Source organism: Anopheles bellator, chromosome 2 (assembly GCF_943735745.2).
Source record: "Anopheles bellator chromosome 2, idAnoBellAS_SP24_06.2, whole genome shotgun sequence".
In the NCBI taxonomy this organism is placed as follows: Eukaryota; Metazoa; Arthropoda; class Insecta; order Diptera; family Culicidae; genus Anopheles; species Anopheles bellator.
In genome coordinates, this window is record NC_071286.1 from 56,550,253 (window position 1) to 56,568,222 (window position 17,970).

General features: G+C 48.6%; 3 protein-coding genes across 4 annotated transcripts; 2 read left to right on the plus strand and 1 right to left on the minus strand.

Moving 5' to 3' along the window:
* On the plus strand, window positions 1-15,162 carry LOC131209056 (phosphatidylcholine:ceramide cholinephosphotransferase 2-like). 2 transcript variants are annotated; one of them, XM_058202029.1, is made up of 4 exons: window positions 1-108; window positions 12,583-13,321; window positions 13,394-13,572; window positions 13,649-15,162. In XM_058202029.1, the coding sequence occupies exons 1-4, from the start codon at window positions 43-45 to the stop codon at window positions 13,808-13,810; spliced, it is 1,146 nt and encodes a 381-aa protein (XP_058058012.1). In that variant the 5' UTR covers window positions 1-42; the 3' UTR covers window positions 13,811-15,162. The 2 variants fall into 2 exon arrangements, with proteins under 2 accessions (XP_058058012.1, XP_058058011.1); XM_058202028.1 differs by lacking the exon at window positions 1-108 and adding an exon at window positions 4,775-5,257.
* A 745-nt stretch (window positions 15,163-15,907) lies between these two features.
* LOC131207755 (protein tilB) lies at window positions 15,908-17,163 on the plus strand. Its single transcript, XM_058200379.1, has 2 exons — window positions 15,908-15,917; window positions 15,977-17,163. The coding sequence occupies exons 1-2, from the start codon at window positions 15,908-15,910 to the stop codon at window positions 17,161-17,163; spliced, it is 1,197 nt and encodes a 398-aa protein (XP_058056362.1).
* On the minus strand, window positions 16,990-17,886 carry LOC131210511 (uncharacterized). Its single transcript, XM_058203769.1, has 4 exons — window positions 17,789-17,886; window positions 17,486-17,727; window positions 17,123-17,403; window positions 16,990-17,056 (listed from the first exon to the last, which is right to left on the minus strand). The coding sequence occupies exons 1-3, from the start codon at window positions 17,862-17,864 to the stop codon at window positions 17,188-17,190; spliced, it is 534 nt and encodes a 177-aa protein (XP_058059752.1). The 5' UTR covers window positions 17,865-17,886; the 3' UTR covers window positions 16,990-17,056; window positions 17,123-17,187.
* Window positions 17,887-17,970: the final 84 nt, after the last annotated feature.

The following is a 17,970-nucleotide window of genomic DNA, read 5'->3' on the forward strand; positions in this document are numbered from 1 at the left end:
ACTACCTGCGCGACCGGCGAAGCAGAAAATCCCATTTTCAAAATGGAAATCAACACCCGAGGAAAGAGAAATGCCACGCCGGTGGTGGATGTGAGCACGGTTGAGTTGGTAAGTGTGTTTTTTTTCTCCTCTTAGTTTTGTTTATTATATTTTTGAGCATCAACCTCACCCTTCAGCGTTTGAATTTTGAGCTAACCATTACGGAACACGCGGCCAGCAACGGGAAAGTGAGACAAAGCCACGGCTCCCAATCGAAAGTGAGTTCGACCCACCGATATTGGCCAAAAAACCGTGAATGAACCTTGAAACGGTATGCTACGTGGAGGTCAAGTTTTCCCACCAATGCTACGTATCGGCTTAACTTTCGGACACCTTTGAAGTTACTTTAAAAAACGGATATTCCAAACGGATCGGCTCACCGTTGCTTTCCGAATGATCGGTTGTTAATGTTCAAACATTCAATTGCTTAAATGGCTTACCGGCAACCCGGAGCTTATGTTTGAACCCTTTTTCCCATTCTAAAGTAATCGTCTCTAGTGATTCGAGGCACATCGATTGACAGGCGGTAAATCGAATTGTAATCGAATTGTCATCGAACCGGTTTTTTCGCTCCGAAAATAGCTTCCCCGGCCGGAGGTTCACTAGTAGTTTGATTCCATAATCCTATTATTGGGTTCCAGGGTTTCCGGCTTTTCCGGCACCCATCACGTCCGGGGCGGTTAAAGGACACACCGATCCGCTCTTTAGCATCTTGCCCCAAAACTGTGACGAGGAATATGTTTCTATGAATGAGTAACGATCACAAGCCGCGGCTCGACCGCGACGATGACGGAAACTGGTCGGACCGGTTTCGAAGGGACTATTTTTAAATTTCATTCATAAATACGACCAGGACCCAGGAGGCCGGAAATTGGCAGGAAAAGACGTCACAGGGGAACCGTGATTCAACAACAAGCTTTGTTGTAAGCCCGACACGTTTTGTGGTCAGTTAGTCTATTTCGGCATTCGGCTTCGGTGGCGTTTGGAAGGGGATTGAAAAGTGTCACTACTCTGGTCAAGGTTGCCTGCGTTACCAGCTCAACGACCAAGCCTAGAGCCAATATTGCATCGCCGTGGTGAAGGTCAGTCCGTGCTGCCGGCGGATGTGTGTTCAGTGACCTCTTCTTCGCCGTTCGCTAGTATCTGGTGTGTTGTCGTCGGTGTGTTCGCCCAACCGAAACGGACGAATGTCCTATGAAAGGAAACATTGGAGCAAAAGTTGGAAGCACCCAAGGATTTCCAAGTTGGGCTCATTACTTTTAGGTTACAGCACTTTTACTTATCAACGTAAGCGATCGGACTTCGCGTTACTCATTCGGTGATTCAGTGTTTTAGAAACGCGGTTGCGTCAGTGTTGGATGTTTTTTTGTCTAACATACAGTTGCTGATGCTGCCAAATCCAAAATAATCAAGTAAAGATTCATTCTGTTTCTAAGAAACATCTTTGACGGGTTCGATTAATATACCCGTTACAACCAAGGGAATGAATCATTCGACGAGCATGTTGCGCGCGCGAATTACGACCACCACCGGATCGCCTCCGGAATGAGTCACCTAACGCCAAAACGGTAAAGCCTAGTAAAACCCATAAACTGCACCATCGCTGAACGATGATGCACGTGATAAGAAGTATCTATGCAGAGAGTTATTTTTCCTATCACCAAGTTCGAATACTCCGCGAAGAAAAAGTGAGGTCAGTGTTTAGTCAAACCCCACGACGGCTTCGGGTGCGAGGGTTATCGCCGAACCGTGAACCATCACTAATTGTCTCCAAAGCATCGGTGTTGGGTCTTGCGCCCGTGAGGGTTCGACTTGGGCAAGATCGGCATTTTTCTACGCCAAGCCACGTGTCAATCCGTGGACAAGGTTTTCTGTGAGACATTTCAATAGCCTCGGAAATGAATTATTTTCGACGTCCGCCCGATGAAATACGGGGAGAATATGAGGTGATAAGAAAAATGTTATCACACCTCTCCCACGTTGGGGAAAGATCGTTAGAAAAGGTGCTACTTTTTCTTTCTTCTACCCACTGCGGCCACTGTGTTAGCGAAATATGAAAGAGCATCGAAGCGGAATGTAATGGCCAGCGGAAGCAATGCAAGGCTTAGCATAAATTACTGAGTGAATAAAAAACCAATAAAATGTTGAGAAACATTTTCACATACCTCTGGATGGCGTAACTCACCGTCACTTCAATTTACTGACCCCCACCCGGGGCACTATTGCCTATCGCCATTTAAAGGCCACATAAACAATGTCAATGGCTCTTCGCTGTGCCGGTCCTTTTCATTCTTCGCGCAAACCGCCAAAGCACCAAGATGACACGTGTCGCTAGATGGCGAACGATTGATTTGTTCTCCAATCAAGTGAGGTCACACTTGGACCCGAGTCTTGAGAACATTGCATCGTCATCGGCTTTTGGAAGTGATCTTCCGCGCCCCAACGTGGTATTAGTTCCTGCCAAGTTGACTTTCCGTGACTGGAGACTGAAGAGAAACTTCGTTACCGGCTCTTTAAATCATCTGACATCGGCCCTTTAAAAACCTTTGCGTGACGTTCCACTAAAGATCGATAAGCATCGCCATGCCACGTTTTGTGGAGTCGTATTTTTTTTTTCACCTAAAGTAGAAACTGTAAAACGTGTTGAAAGTAGTGTTGAGTGAAAAAAACACAATTCAGCAGAGCAAAGTTCTAAGGATGCATAAGGATGTGTTACGGACAGTTACCGGAACACATACGAGGAGCGATTTACGTTCTGAATGCCATCAATCGTGCACCAGGACGCTAGGGTCAGGCACGACACGACACGACCTTCTTCACGCCTGTGCCGACAGGACAGACACTGGACACTGGGTGTGCCAGCCACGCCGTCCTTTGCTTCCTTCCTTTGGCAAAACCTGTAGAGCGCTGGCCACCAGAGCGAAAGACAGGAAGGGAAAGCACACCGAAAGGATTTAACCGGGACGACGAATCACAAACTAGGAACGGCGGTGTTTGACCACGAATTAGGTCAACGAATGGAGCGCCGGACGGGCAGTCTCAGGTCGGAGCCGTGTCCAAGGACACAACCGCGACGCCCCGAGTGTGCGTGCGTGTCGATAATGGATTTCACATCAGGGATACAATCCTGTCCGGGTTTCTGGGTTCTAGGCAGTACATTGAATTGTTGAGCAATCGAATTTAACTTATTTGCCGCGCCCAGAGCATAATAGAATTCCGGCGCTCAACGCTCGTTTGATTCGATCACGCTTATGAGTCGCGCTGCTAGACGATGAGTCAGCGAAAGGTCGTTGAAGGTCTATAATTATGTCACCGCTGCCCTAGTAATGTGTAAATGCACGTCATTGTCATGCGTTTTTCAATTCAATATGAACATTCTGGAGGAAGGTAACAACATTGAGTTATTCTCTCATTTTCAACAGCGCAATATTACATATTTCCCTTCCATTACTTCCCTGTAACGGTATTCCAACAGCAGCACCTTTCTACGGAAGATCGTGAGCCATGGGAATAATAGAGCATAAATATAGACAACTTACAGACTCGTTAAACGCTACTCGGAGAAAATCTGGCTTGTTCATGTGGTTTATTGTATCGATTTAATCCTTTAAATCTCAAATTACATTCGAGCAATGTGCTTACAGAGTGCAACAATTAAGAGAGCTCCACCCAAAACTTCCGCGTTCGAGGTGAGATCTGCTTTCATCTCAAGCATGCATGCATAAGTTCCGTTGCAGCATAACACACTGCAGTGGAAATATGTGGGCAACTTTACCGTTTTGTATCAATTTGTGTATAAAGTATTGTGGACCGTTTACTAACTTGCTCCCTCGAGAAGGTTAACAGCTCATCACAGATTCCGAATCAATCGCACCGATTTTGTATGATTCTCGTCTGGTCGCAATTTTTCATATAACTGCACCACCGATCCTCTATTTATGGTCATGACTGTGGCCGACGCCAACGACGGAGAAAACTGACGCGACCCCTGCAAAAGGAGGCAAAAGAAGTGGAAGAAAAAAATAAAGCCGGAAATTTACCAGCGCGAACCTCTCGAAAGATCGATCGAACAATGTGTGTGCGGTGGTGTGCGTGCGAAGCCCCAGAGTGAGAGCGAGAGAGAGAGAGAGAGACCGGGCAAAGAAAACCAACGGTCGTTGATTTGTTTTTTTTTGTAACCGCGTTCTCACACCGCGATCGACGACGCGATCACCCATACAGCCGCAAAAAAGGCATCTCGCGCGCTTGGTTGGAGATTGGCGCCGCATTTGTTTACTTTGGCTCCGTTCGCGGGCCAGCGAATCACAACAAGTGCCCAAACTATACGCGCTACGGACATAAGCACTGGGCAACCAAACCGCGAAGCTGGTAAAATCCGTCGTGACGTGTAACGGGTTTGGCGATGTGTTGGTGCGCACGCCACATTCCCGCATTCGGTGCGGACGGGTGAAAGCCGAGAGAGAGAGAGAGCAGAGAGCCTGGCCGCGCGGTTCCCGGCCGCAGTGTTTGTCAGTTGAAAGGTGGTTCTCGACGGCGCGGCAACAGTGTCCCCATTGTTTCTCAGGCGCCGAATTTGACTGTGAATACCTTCCGAGAGAGAGAGAGAGAGATAATGAAGGACGATCAATTAGTAGTGCAACTCTTTGCCGCTTCCCTCTCGTTCGCTCACCACCGGTAATCGATCACTTGTTTTCAGGTGATAAGCGTGACAATATTGAGGAAAGAGCTAGGCGAGTGAGTTACGAGCCCAGTGTTCGTTCAGAGGTGGCCGAGAGAAGTGCAATGAACTGTGGCATCAGCCCGTCGAGGCGGTGCTGAAGTTGTTCTTCCGCAACGCAACCCGTTGACGGGCGGGCGGCCTTGGTTCTGCAGAGAACGTCTGGTGGCTCTGATCAGAGTGTTCTAAGTGATCCAACGCGGAAGACGCTCTCGAGGAGATAACGGTACGGTTTCGACCGTCTTCCGGATAGTCTCCGGAGTTCCTCTCGCTAAGTGCCATTAGCGTGTGTCTGTTCTTCGTCACCGAAATAAACAAATTCCACGCACACTGACACAGAGTCAGATCGAACCAGAGGCCGGAGGCTGTGCTGTACAAGATCGCTTCGTGCTGCTGTCCCCGATGGTCTATTACTCGCCGAAAACTAAGACGGGCACCATGAAGGCCGTCTACGAGAAGCTGTACGCCAACTGTTCGATATTCCGCAAGCTGCACTATGAAGTAAGTGAATTGGGTTGGCTGGACACCCAATTGATTGGTCTTTATTTGCTGCCTCTCTTTGGAGTGGGAACCACACAAAAGAAATATCCGCGATCGCCGTCGCCGCCGTGTGTCTCGATCCTGTCTACCCGTCGCGCCATGGGGCGTCCGCCGTGAGAGTACGTTGATTCACTGATTTGGACCCACCGAAAACCGGTTGAATGGGAACTAAAAATACCGCCGCTCTGTCACCGCCGCCGCCGTGTGACGATAATGTGGAGCAAACGTTGTAAACAATCGGAAGAAAAAAACACGAAAATCCGTTCGTAGTGGGACGGTTTTCTATTTTCGGGAAGATTGTGTCGCATTTTGGCGGGGGGGCCTAGGGACAATGTTTCGATCCATACGTGGCCGGCCGAGTTTTGTGATTGACTTTAACATTTTACGCCGCAAAATTGTGTCAGAGCACCAACCGGCGATCAGGCCGTTAGTGGGTGGGTGGTTGAAACACGCACACCGTTACCGATTGTGGACCCGTCGGAACAGGAAGCCAAACAAAACCGCGCATCGAAACGCAAAAGCCGTAGACAGCGCGCGTTAAGCGCCCTGTTTTACACCCAGAGTAAGACGTGGGAATGAAAACGGGGCTGCGTTCGAATCCGTTCTACTGAGACACTAACACCTATCTTACATCACCCTCTTCGTAGGTCTCTTGTAGGAGTGTAGTTACCGGAGAAACAGCTGTTGCGGGCAGGTGTGTTGAATCATCGTGTTCTAGAGAGGTCGTACTGTTTAGCAACCTTGCACTAATCAACACCTTCCATTGCACTGCTAATGACTCATCAGTCGTCGCTGATCGTCGTACAAACAGCGCCTCTCCGACCAAGCCCAAGGGTTACGCAAATTGTACTGGAACTCGAGAGCAGAAATCATAATCTCCACCTCGAGAGACGTAGCGCGTTATCATTCGAAGCCAGACAAATAGCTAAGCCCTTAACTACTACAGGCTACTTAGCATCTCGGTCGCCGTCGGCAGCGGCATTGTGCACACTCGAGAACACAGACTTGACACTTTATCCATCGTGGCCTGGCCCTGCACGGTACTCCAACAGCCTTGACTGCGTGGTGACGGTGGCCGTTGGTTGGTTGTGCAATGGATTCCGCTCACAAACGCCACCACCACCCGTTACAACGTGATCGCCCTCGCGGTGGGGTCCCATTTGTCTCCGGAACGTTCTTGAACGAACGTTCCATGGTATATCATTTTCTAATTCACTACCGTGTACCCCGAATTCAAATGGCGCGGGACGACCTTAACTGTGGCTCGTGAGATGATCGCTGCTAGCAGTTTAACCGTGATCGTATCGCTGACGAGTCTAGCCCCAGTCCTGAGTGCGTCAGCATCATCATCGTGCACATCCGGTCTGGATCTCCATCTGAGCATCTCCATCATTACTCATCCCTCGGCGATGACGATCAGCTGCTACGTTTGTTTAAATACTTTTGAACGCCACGGAGCAGCAGAATGGAAACGATCAGCATCCGAGAGTGTGACCGACGGGGGGCACACCGCCAACTGTGCAAAGAGTCCGCGCTTGGTTGGTGTGTGCGCGTTGGTTGGCAATTATTTATAGCCCGCGATCCTCCCGCGAACGCGAACGGTTGTTGTTGTGCTCCGTCGGCCTCTCAGCTGATGGCGATCAGCTCGGAACGGGTTCGAACAATGATCGACGAACGGCGCTTCGTTTGCTGTAGTCCCCCCGATGATCGGTTGATCGAATACTTCACCGATGATTTTATTTATTTTGTAGTTCTACGGGCTGAAATGGACATAACTTCGTAGCTGGACAAACACTTTTGAAGGCCACTGCGCGAAGATCTCACATTCGTTAAAGTTCCAGCCAGCGGGGCTTATTTGTTGTTTGCTGTGGCAAGCATGGGGTTTGATCAAGTTTGATTGGAATGTACGCTGACGACGGCATATCGATGCGCACGTGGGGACACACACGCATCCGTCGCTGGTGCAATCGACCGACGGAATAAGCAATGTAATCATTTCGCCTTCGGCCAGAACAGACAAGAACCGCCGACTGGCCGTGCCGCGTTGTGGTATGCAAATTTATGCGCATTACTTGTCGTCACTTCGGATTTATGAATTCGTTTCCATTGGCAGCGGAAGTGCGTCTTTACAGCGACATTCCAACGGGCGCGGAATGGACGCGGAGGTACCGTATTACGCGGCCACCAACGTTAATTGTAAATTGAACTGCACAAAGAACGATGATTGGGGGCATTCAAAAAGGGGAACGTGACGTGACAAAGTGGCTCACCTGTTCATATTACCACCTTCCCGCCGCCTCGTCAGCGTCATCGTCTCGCGCCTATCTTTGGCCATCGGAGCGCGCAGTGCAAATGTACTCGCGAGGAAGCAACTCGCGAACCTACAGATGGATGATTTACTTAGAGCGAGTGTCAATCAAACAAACACAATATATGCGCCCGTACCACGGCCACAGTGATGAGGGGGATTGTCCTTGGGGGCCACGTGGTGATAAGAGTTGACTGGCGCTGCAGACACCTTATTATCATCCGCTATCAGGCCGCGGGTTTAATGTGTCGCCTTGGTTGCAATCTAATTTCTTTTCGGCGCTCGGATGGACCCCGAACATAATGCAATCTGCTGTCCACAAAAGTACAACTAAATGCGTTGATGAACGGGCCCGGGCCTATTGTTCCTATCGCTCGCAGATCGTAAAATGACAGGAAAGAGCTATGGAGACTTGATCCTAAGACCGTTTCTTTTCGTGAAACAATTTGCTTTAATCGAGTTCGATAAGTATCTTATCCGTGTCATTTGGAATGGGATCATAGAAATTTGGCTCAAACGATTGGTGGTTCGGAAAACTCCTCGGCCCTTTTCCTCCTCACAAACACCTGTTGTGACCCGACCGACCGACCGATCGACATTTTCCATGACGACAACACACGGAACTAATGACATGGTAATGCACACGGTGTAATTGATAATCGACTACTCGCTTATGTGTATCATTATCTTTAACTTCTGGCACCAACAGGCCGGGAACTGAATCGGGAATAGTTAATGCACGGAAATTAGGCAACGCACCGTGCGTGCGCTGCGGGTCCTTCGGCATTAGACCGTATATGCGGGTCACGAATTAGGATGGCCCACTACGAAAGCAGACATTTGATCTCCACTTTATTCCCTTCGAGGAAAGACCCTGAAGATCGATTAGTTTGATTAAACCGAACCCGTTCGGCAATTCCCACCGATCATTGAGACCCGCTCTGGATACCATCGATCGGGAACGTATCCGAATCGCTCGTATCGTATCACTCAATTACGTAAATGCATATGCCCTTCGTCAAGGGCACACTTTATGCAGTGCAGTTTTTCGGCAGTGTTTTACACAGCTCATAAATACCCCAATCAATTCAATTGGTGGCGAGATAATATTTTTCTCAATCACTACTACTCCGGCACGTCACATTTAAATTGACATTTTAAGGATGTGAAGTATTTATCACCGATCAAGGATGGCTGATAGTGGGGGTGATTGATGCAGAAAAGACCACTACAGTGGGTAGCGTCCCACCGCTAAACCGAACTCGGGCTCGCGTGAAGTGCTTCTCATTGTTGTGTCCCCGCTGTTGACAAGCTGTGTGAACACATGGTTAGAGAGGCCCTTGACGGACAGCAGCTGCGCTGCGGTGTGATAATGGAACTGTTTACCGTAACTCGTTATTCCTTACTCAAATACAACGTTGCCACAACATTCCTCTGTGACCCGCGACGTATACACACACGTGGCCCGTTCTTTCCGCTCAGATTTGTGGTCCGTTCTCCTCCCTATCTGATCCACCGATAACCACTTCTCCCCTGTTTGCGCTGAAGTAAAACCAGCCAAGGTTTGGATAACAGCATTCGATGGATGTGTCCGCCACACACCACAAGGAGTAAAGGTGAAACATCAGCCGCGCCCGGCAGATGATGTTACGGGTGAATAGATAAGCCCCCGTGAGGTAGCGCGCAGATTAGTGGCGAGAGCGACAAAAACAAGTCAAAAAACACGGTTGACGCGGTGGCGCGCGCGGCGCAAGCTGCATTCGCTCGGAACGCAAAAACCCGAAGGATAGCCGAGAGCAGCGCCATCGCGACGACCGACGGCCGCGAATATGAGTCGCGAGCGCGCCAGCTCCGTGCTAGATTCAGTCTCGAGCAAAACGTTCTACCCTTCGGTGTGTGCGGCGGTGTCTGTTTTATGTCTTCTTGAAAACGACAAGTCGCGGGGATCTTCCGCCGTTACAAAGTGCGAGGTCAGCGTGCGTTTCAAGTAAACTTGCGGGGTTGCTGTGCGCGCAGAGTGTGACCATGAAAGTGTTTCTCAAAGCGACATGGCCATCGACGAAGATCATGCAACGGCTTTCGTCCATGTACAGCGTGTATCCGTGGAATTACTTCCCCTGCCAGGCAAGTTGACCCTTTGAAGGACCGGCGCGGAACGAACCTGAACATAACAGCCGCGAAAGACGATCGCCGATCGGGTGTGTGCCCCGTACTTTTGCGTATCATGCCTTTATGGTCGTGGTGTGCGCCTCTTTGTTTGGAATACATAAAAAAACATAACATTCAGAAACCTAAAGTATGATCCTTGAAGAAGTTCGGTCTCAGCCGTTAGGAGGCTGTTCGTAACGCTTCGTAACGCGTGTTTGACGATCAGTATCGAAATCAATCGTCCGATGCGCATGCGCCTGTGTGCCTTAAACCTTAACGATCTACGATCCAAGTACTCGCTAGTACGCGATATGTGTTAGTGCAACGGATTCGGATTACAATCGAAACAATTCGATCGATCGCCGCGTAATATTACTCCTCCTGAATAAAACCTCGATCGCCATCTGGTTGCTAAGGCTGATTCGCAGAACACGGTTCACTTACGATTAGTACGTACGTCATATAAAAGTGAGCAGCAAAAAAACGGATCTGGCCCTCCGTTATCGAAATGGGTTCGCGCGATAAATAAAGCCGGAGGCCCCAAATCGCGCCCATCTTTACGATGTCAATCATGAGTGGCTCCTATCAGAGCGGAGTCAGTAGCACGTGATGGAAGCATTCCGGATGCATCCGACACCGTTCGGTTGGTCATAAAACTGAAATCTGCTCGATCTGAAAAAGAACTTCAACAATCGAGATTAGAGCGACTTTGTGGAAAGTGGCCGCGTTTCTATGGAGGAATACCTAGTGGAAGGCAACAGGGTTGTTAAGGGACTGTCATGAACCCAGTGGTGCAATGGTGATTTAATTAATCCACTCCCCGGGGGGGTTGTTTGCTGAGCGCCAACTTCTTAGTCACCTCGGAATGGTGGCGCAAAGCCGATAACAATTTGTGTTACCTCCAATCATTGTCCATGGCGCTTTCTTCCTGCATATCTCGAAAGTTTGACGCAATCACCCGGGGATGGAGTTATGTCGGATGTGTCGCCTAGATTAGGAAGTGGATAAAGGTTTTATCAACTCATTATCGACGCACGGGAGTGAGTGCGGTGAAAGACCTACCAGTGCTTGTCCCACACTGATAAATGGGCCCGGGTTGTGGCGCGGAGATTTAGCAGCATACGATGGGGTTCGCTGTTGCTAAATCACGCCAGGATTATAGTCAGGATTTGCTGGGCTGGAACACGCACGGCCAGGCCAAGTTGAGGGGCTGCTCCACACGAATGTCACGCAACTATGGGTGATCCTCACTGGAGCGGAAGGAAGGGCACAAAATTACGCAGGGCGCACCTGTGGCTGATTTGACTGATGCGCATTTTACCGAAAAAGCTATAAAAATTCACGTGTCCTCGCTGTCCTTCGAGGGTGGTGGCGCCCGAAGGGGGAAGCCCGCACGCATTTATTTTTGACGCACACGAAAAGATTCGTCCGTCAGTGCTTGGAATGGTAAAAAAGTAATTCAACAGATTGCCGGTTCCGGTACTCAATAAAACAGTAAGAGTGTATGTGCGTCATGGGTTTGAATCCGTAAAAAGGAACGAAACCAGTTTCGATCGAGTAAAAAGCCTCATGTACTCCATTATGAGAGACAATGAAGGTTCCTGTTTGACTATTCTGAGAAGGCAAAAATTTTATGATGGGTCTTGTTTTCGGTCACAACCTGCGCGACGAAGCGCGGGACACGGAGAAACTTATGATCGCAGGACTTGGATTTGATTTTTTAGAACACAAAATATGAAGAATCATTTATTGAGTTGACCTTAAGTTGATCCGAAAGTCTTTCCGGATATTCATTTATAGGTTTAAGGTTTCACGTAGACGATAAAAAATACCTCTGTTGTGTTTAAAATTCCACTCTTGTTCCAGAAAGTCATACCAAGTTTGATAGCCAAGAAATCGTTTGATATTTTATGATCTTGAACAAAAGATCATACTGCTTTCAATGCAAACGAATGAAAAATGCCGTCATATAACAATTTCCTTTCATTTTTTATAGTACCGTGCCTGGTGCTAGCTAACAGGGATCTTTATCAACATTCCGAGCAATAATCACAACCATTATCATGCTACAGGCCTCCAATCAACCAGATGTTCTGCCCCTCGTGCCACTAGCTCCCAAGAATTATTTACGAAACCCCCGGCCAAGACCCGCCGGTTGGGACAGTAAAACCTCCGGGCTGATAAAGTTGGCCTACAGACAGAACAGAATTACCTTCGGGCCTGATGACGCGATGTACTCACAACATTGGCTTCTATCAGCGGAGAATTGGCTGTGGCGCGTCCGTCTGTTGTCAGGATTGGATGGCAAAATACCTGCGTCGTTTTGCTCGTATTTCGCGATGTGTGTTCCGTTATCTTTTTGATGTCCTCGCGGCAAACAAATCTCTGCTACAACCAACCTGCCCGTCGTCACGCGGAGAAGAAGAAGCAAACATTTTTCTGCTATCGTGTGTTCCGTTCGTATGATTTATGTTCTTCTGCACAATGTCTTTACCTGTGTGACCACGGGACACACCCTTATCGGCCCACAGCGGCGTGTTTTCATTTTGTTGGCAATTATAAAAGTAAATATTTGAGTGGTTCTAAAAATGGGTCTCTCGGACGGTGAATGCCACGAAAGATGGGTTGTGCAGCGAATTGCAGCGCGCCAGACTCGCCCTGTTTCCGGCGAAGGTGTGTTCCGATAGGCACAAGGGACACGAAAAGTGCATTTCTGTGTACCTTTTTTCACCAACCGCGGGTATCTACTGCCACCCGCTGGACCGGCTTTTACCTGTTTTGTTTACCTACGGAATATTAACGATACTCCTTCCGTCGCTTCTTTTTGCAGGAAGTTCCCGATTCGTATGACTATAGCCCCGGAAACCATCACCACCAATCGGCGTATGGCCAACATCACCATCCCTCCTCACCGTACCATCAGCAAACGCTGCAGCAGCAGCAACAACAGCAACAACAGTGCCAATCCGATGCCGGCAGTCCCACCAGCGATGCGGTCATGATCAAGATCGACGTACCGTCGCCGATACGATCCAGCGACGATCAGCAGCGTTACCCGAAGGAGGTCCACAAAACGGTGCTGGCCCTCGTGTTCCTGGCACTCAACTTCTTCCTTGCCACCATCTCGCTGTCGCTCGTGCACGATCGTGTCCCCGATCGGGACACTCACGAGCCACTACCGGATGCATTCCTCGACTGGGTGGCGCCCCAGGATTGGGCGCTGGACGTCAGCGAAATCCTCATCATGATCGTGGTAAACTCGTGCGTCCTGCTGATCGCCTTCCACAAGCACCGGTTCATCGTGATGCGCCGGGTGTTTCTGCTACTGTCCATCCTCTATCTGATGCGCTCGATGACGATGTACGTAACGGTGCTGCCCGTGTCCAGCCGGACGTACTATTGCAGCCCAAAGTCGAATGCCAGCAGTGCGGGCGTGATCGTGAAGCGCGCGTTTCAGCTGATCTCCGGGATGGGCCTGTCGATCAACGGGAAGCAGATCTACTGTGGCGACTACATCTACAGTGGCCACACGGTGACGCTCGTGTTGGGCTATCTGGTGATTTCGGAATGTAAGGACGATCGGTGTCAAGCATTCGATTTTAGGACTGGTTTAAACTGTGCGTTTCCCTCATTGTCCCCAGATTCACCGAGACGATTTTGGCCCATCCATTGGTTGTACTGGGCGACGAGTTTGACCGGCGTGATTATGGTGTTGGTGGCACATGGACATTACACTGTCGACGTCCTGATTGCCTACTACGCCACGACGCGGCTCTTCTGGACGTACCACACGTTGGCCAACAATAGTTTACTGTTGAAGGTACGTTTGTCAGTTCAAATCCTGTTCAAAGTTCTGGTGCTTGATATTTATTGAATTTTTGGTCGTTCATTCGCAGCAAAACGGCAACAACTACATCGGACGCGAATGGTGGTACCCAGGATTCCGGTACTTTGAGCGGAACGTTCGCGGTCCGATTCCACTACAGTATGATCTGCCAGTTTCTCTGCCTGCCTCGTGGACGAAAAAGAGTCCCAAGTTGCCGGGACGCGAAAGTTGATGCCACCACACCCGCACGATCATCACCTGTTGCTACTCGTAATGTCGGGCTACCGTAAAAGACACTGGAGTGCCAGGCTTTACCATTGGAGGCAGCTAAAAGGGCTTGGCAAGAGACGATGCGCATCGCATCATGATGAGCACTACGCTTCGATAGTGCATCTCTTGAGTGTTTAAGGGGAAAAACCGAAGTTCAAAACGCCTAAGACCATCATGAAAGACTTGATAAGAAAGGAAACAAACAAAGGTTCCCTACCTGTTACTCAAAATCCGTTTAAAATCATATTTAAACAATCAAAACCAACCTTTTTCCGTAGTCGGACGGATGCGTGCTACGAAAATACCTTTCCTACGCTCCAGAGGCACTATTCTTCAACATTTTAAATCAATCTTAATTTTGTGTGGTTCTTTTCTTAATGTTTTTGCCGGACGACGTCAGCGTCCAAATTCAACTCTTTAGGTTTAGCTCCGGATTATTAGTATGTTAGGGAGAATATTTGTTAAGTTGTAAAGTAGTAGTTCATAACCCGCGAGGGCATTTTTGAGATTGTTTCAAAAAAGGCCAAAAGAAATACATTCAGACGGAGGCTGGAAGGTGGAAAAGTACCGCGAAAAGCGAAAGGGGACTGAGGGGCGTTGGAAAATTAATAAAACAACGAAAGGTGATAAATCAATGTGCCGCCCCAACACAGCTTGACGGTGGAAAACGATTTCGAGCGTGAGAAAAAGTCTTAATGACGAAGAAACCAGGAACCAGGCTTGCAACAGGACGCGCGATGCGCAAAGGAAGAAGGGTCCTTTGAGTTTGACGCTCGTGAGCATATTATTTGTTGAATGGTTTCGAAGAAAATCTCATCCAAATGAACGACGATCGCGCTCGCATTTCGGCCACTGGGGACCCACACACTTGGAAGCCGGACACGAGAGAGAGTTAGTGTTTTGTAAAAGATTAATCGTGTACATAGTAGCGTGAGGAACGATAACTAACTGATAGAAAGAGTTAATTTAAACTGAAAGCCAAGATCTTGACCGTAGGTGTCTTGTTTCGCGGGAGGCTTAGACTGTTATTCGCGTGTGCCTTCTTTATATACTAAACCTAAAATAAGAAACAAAATCTACCTACTGCCTTGTGTAAGAGAAGTCGTGCGTTTTAATAACTGTAAGCAAGACAGACAGATTAAACTGCGCGAAGAGTGCAGTGCTTTTCACAAGTGATATGTAAAGTTATTATGAGTCGTTCACGTTCAATTCGAATACTTCCGGTGACAGCCTTTCAAATATTCACGACGCATTGTGGATCGATTGATCATAAAATCTCAGGTGCCTTTGGAAGTTGAACGACCACAATCATCGAAAACAAAGAAGTAATAAAGAATGAAATGAAACTATTTTTGGGGTTTGTTTTATTTGCGTTTCGCTAAGAAGATGTCGCCACGATCACTTTGAACGATCGAACAAATGACTTACCCGCACTGTGCGCTCAATTGAATTAACTAAGATTTATTTGAAATAATTTTTTTTCAGTTTAAAATCCTTTTATTTTGCAGTTTGCATATTTCTGACCAATTTCTGATTAATCGTAATAAGTTTGTGTACATTTGATTTACGCTCACGTCAATGAGACCCCTGATCGTACAGTGTGTACCACATTAGTGTCGTTCAGCGATCTGCCATGGACCTGGCTCTGAGCTACCTGTCCTCCGATACGGCTCCTGCTACCCTGTTCCAAAACGGAGAATTTCGGTGTCGATTGTCGAAGAACGAGTTTTGCGCAAAACGATTTTCGCGCCGACGTGGAATTTGTGGCGCGATCGAAGGAACAAACAAACAATGTTAGTTTTTTTCGTCGATTCGCTTTGATTTTCATTTCTCGATAAACATGCACGTTGGAAGTATTGAATAAAGGGATAATGATAATAAAATAAATAAATTCAACCGAGTAACTGCTGTTTGAAAAGATTTATTGGGGATCAAGTCTTGGCCAACTGTTGCTTCTAACCAATCAAACACGCATGCTCTTTTCCGGAGCACCATGGCAACGGTCTGGCATGTTTTTCCGAATTTTCTAACAAAGTCAGCTTCGCGATTGGAGGGTAAAATGGTGCAAAGTGAGTATTTGCGAAGGAGATGTTTTGAGGAAATCATTTCAGGTGTGGTACCGTTTCAGTCACCGAACAGCTGGTCCGCAAACGCGCGGAACACAATGAGCTGATGATCGGAACGCTGGAGGAATTGTCTCTACACCAGGAAGACATCGAACGGATTGAGCATATTGGCAACTGGTGCCGGGATCTGCGGATACTGCTTCTCCAATCGAACCTCATTCCGCGGCTTGAGAATTTGCATCGCTTGAAGCGGCTCGAATACCTAAACGTGGCCATCAACAACATTGAACGAATCGAGAACCTTTCCGGACTGGAATCGCTCCGCAAGCTTGACCTAACGCTTAACTTTATTGGCGAGCTGACGAGCGTGGAAAGCCTGCGGGAAAATTACAATCTCCGCGAACTGTTTCTAACCGGTAACCCGTGCACCGACTACCCCGGTTATAGGACGTACGTTGTGACGGTGCTTCCGCAGATCGAGCACCTTGACGGGCAGGAAGTGACTCGGGGTGAACGGTTGAAGGCGGCGAAAGAATTCCCCGGTCTTCGTGAACGAATCGTCCAGCTAGAGGCACAAAATCGCATTGAACGCGACGAGCAGCGAGTCCGGGTTGGTCGGGAACTCGCGTCCAACGAAGACGACGCCGGGAACGACGACGATGAGCAGCGCAAGGTGACGGACTTCTGGCAGCAGAAAAGCGAACACTGTCCGGAAACGCGCATCCAGATGGCTAAATACTCGCGAAGGGCCGCCAAAGATCGACCAACATCCGGAGACCTGGAGCTAAAGAAACCACCACGTACACGGAAACTGTTTGCCGACTGTGGCCGTCCTTACAGTTTGAACGAACCCCGGCTCGGCTTTGAGTTTCGTGACGAGCCGGACCGTTACGAGCTGAATGTTCATCTGTATCGCTTTCTCGACACTTCGCTCGTCGAAGTGGACGCTCAGCCGAACTATGTGCGCATCACGGTCAAGGGAAAAGTATTTCAGCTTGCTCTTCAGCACGAAATCCATCCAGATCGTGCCTCCTGCCAACGTTCGACGACCACTGGCCACATGCTGATTGTAATGCCGAAACTGAATCCCGAACAGATTGTGCCACTTGCGACACGGGATGAGAAGGCACCGGCGACGAAACCTGCGAACAGGTCTAACGATCGCAAGGAGCTTGCGGGCACGGTCAATATTCGCACCATTTGCGCACCGGAAACGCACGACGAAGACGATGTACCGGAGTTGGTTTAGGTTGAACGGTGAATTTATTTCCCCTCACAGACCACTCTTTGCCAGTTCTTGGGCAAAGTTTGCGAAATCGTCCTCCGTAAAGACACTTTCTCCTGTTCCCTCCGGCTCATCCGCCGCCGGTTCCTCCGATTCATCTGGCCGATTTTTGCGACCTTTGCGATTAATCGCCTTTTGGCGTCGCGCCGTTTTTGACAGATTCACCTTCGTTACGGTGTGACCGGTTTGGGCACGTTTTAGAATCTGAAACCCGGTAGGTGTTTGAGACATAATAAACGGTGTTAGGGATGTGAAATGCAATGCTTCTGTTAGCCACTCTACGGACCTTCTTTCGCGTTTCCTCGTCGAGCGTCGAGCTATTGCTCAGGAGAAGAAGCCGGCGAACGTTGTCCTCCGTCGGATCGTGTCGATTGGCGATCTGGTGGCGGATGTCGGAAATGGTCAACTTTTCACGGCGCCGTATTATATCCTTCTCCACTTTGTGGCCTTTTTTGCCCACCAGCTCGACAAGTTTTTGGTGTCGCGGTATGAGCTCCAAGGCGCTCGCTTTCCGCTTGTTGGTTTTGACTGATGGATAGAAGATAGGGTGTAACTCAAAGGAAATAGGAGAAATGGACGCTTGTTTTACCATCTGTTTGCGGTTTGCTGAAGGGAAGTCCTTCTTCGGCCAGCAGAAATGCTTTTTTAACTAATGTTTTCGACATGATTTACACTTTAAGAAAATCGACATATCGCACATGCCAATGTTTTCGTTTGTGAACTGTCACTTTCACCGCAACAACCAAGGTTACTACAGTATGTGAAAGGTGT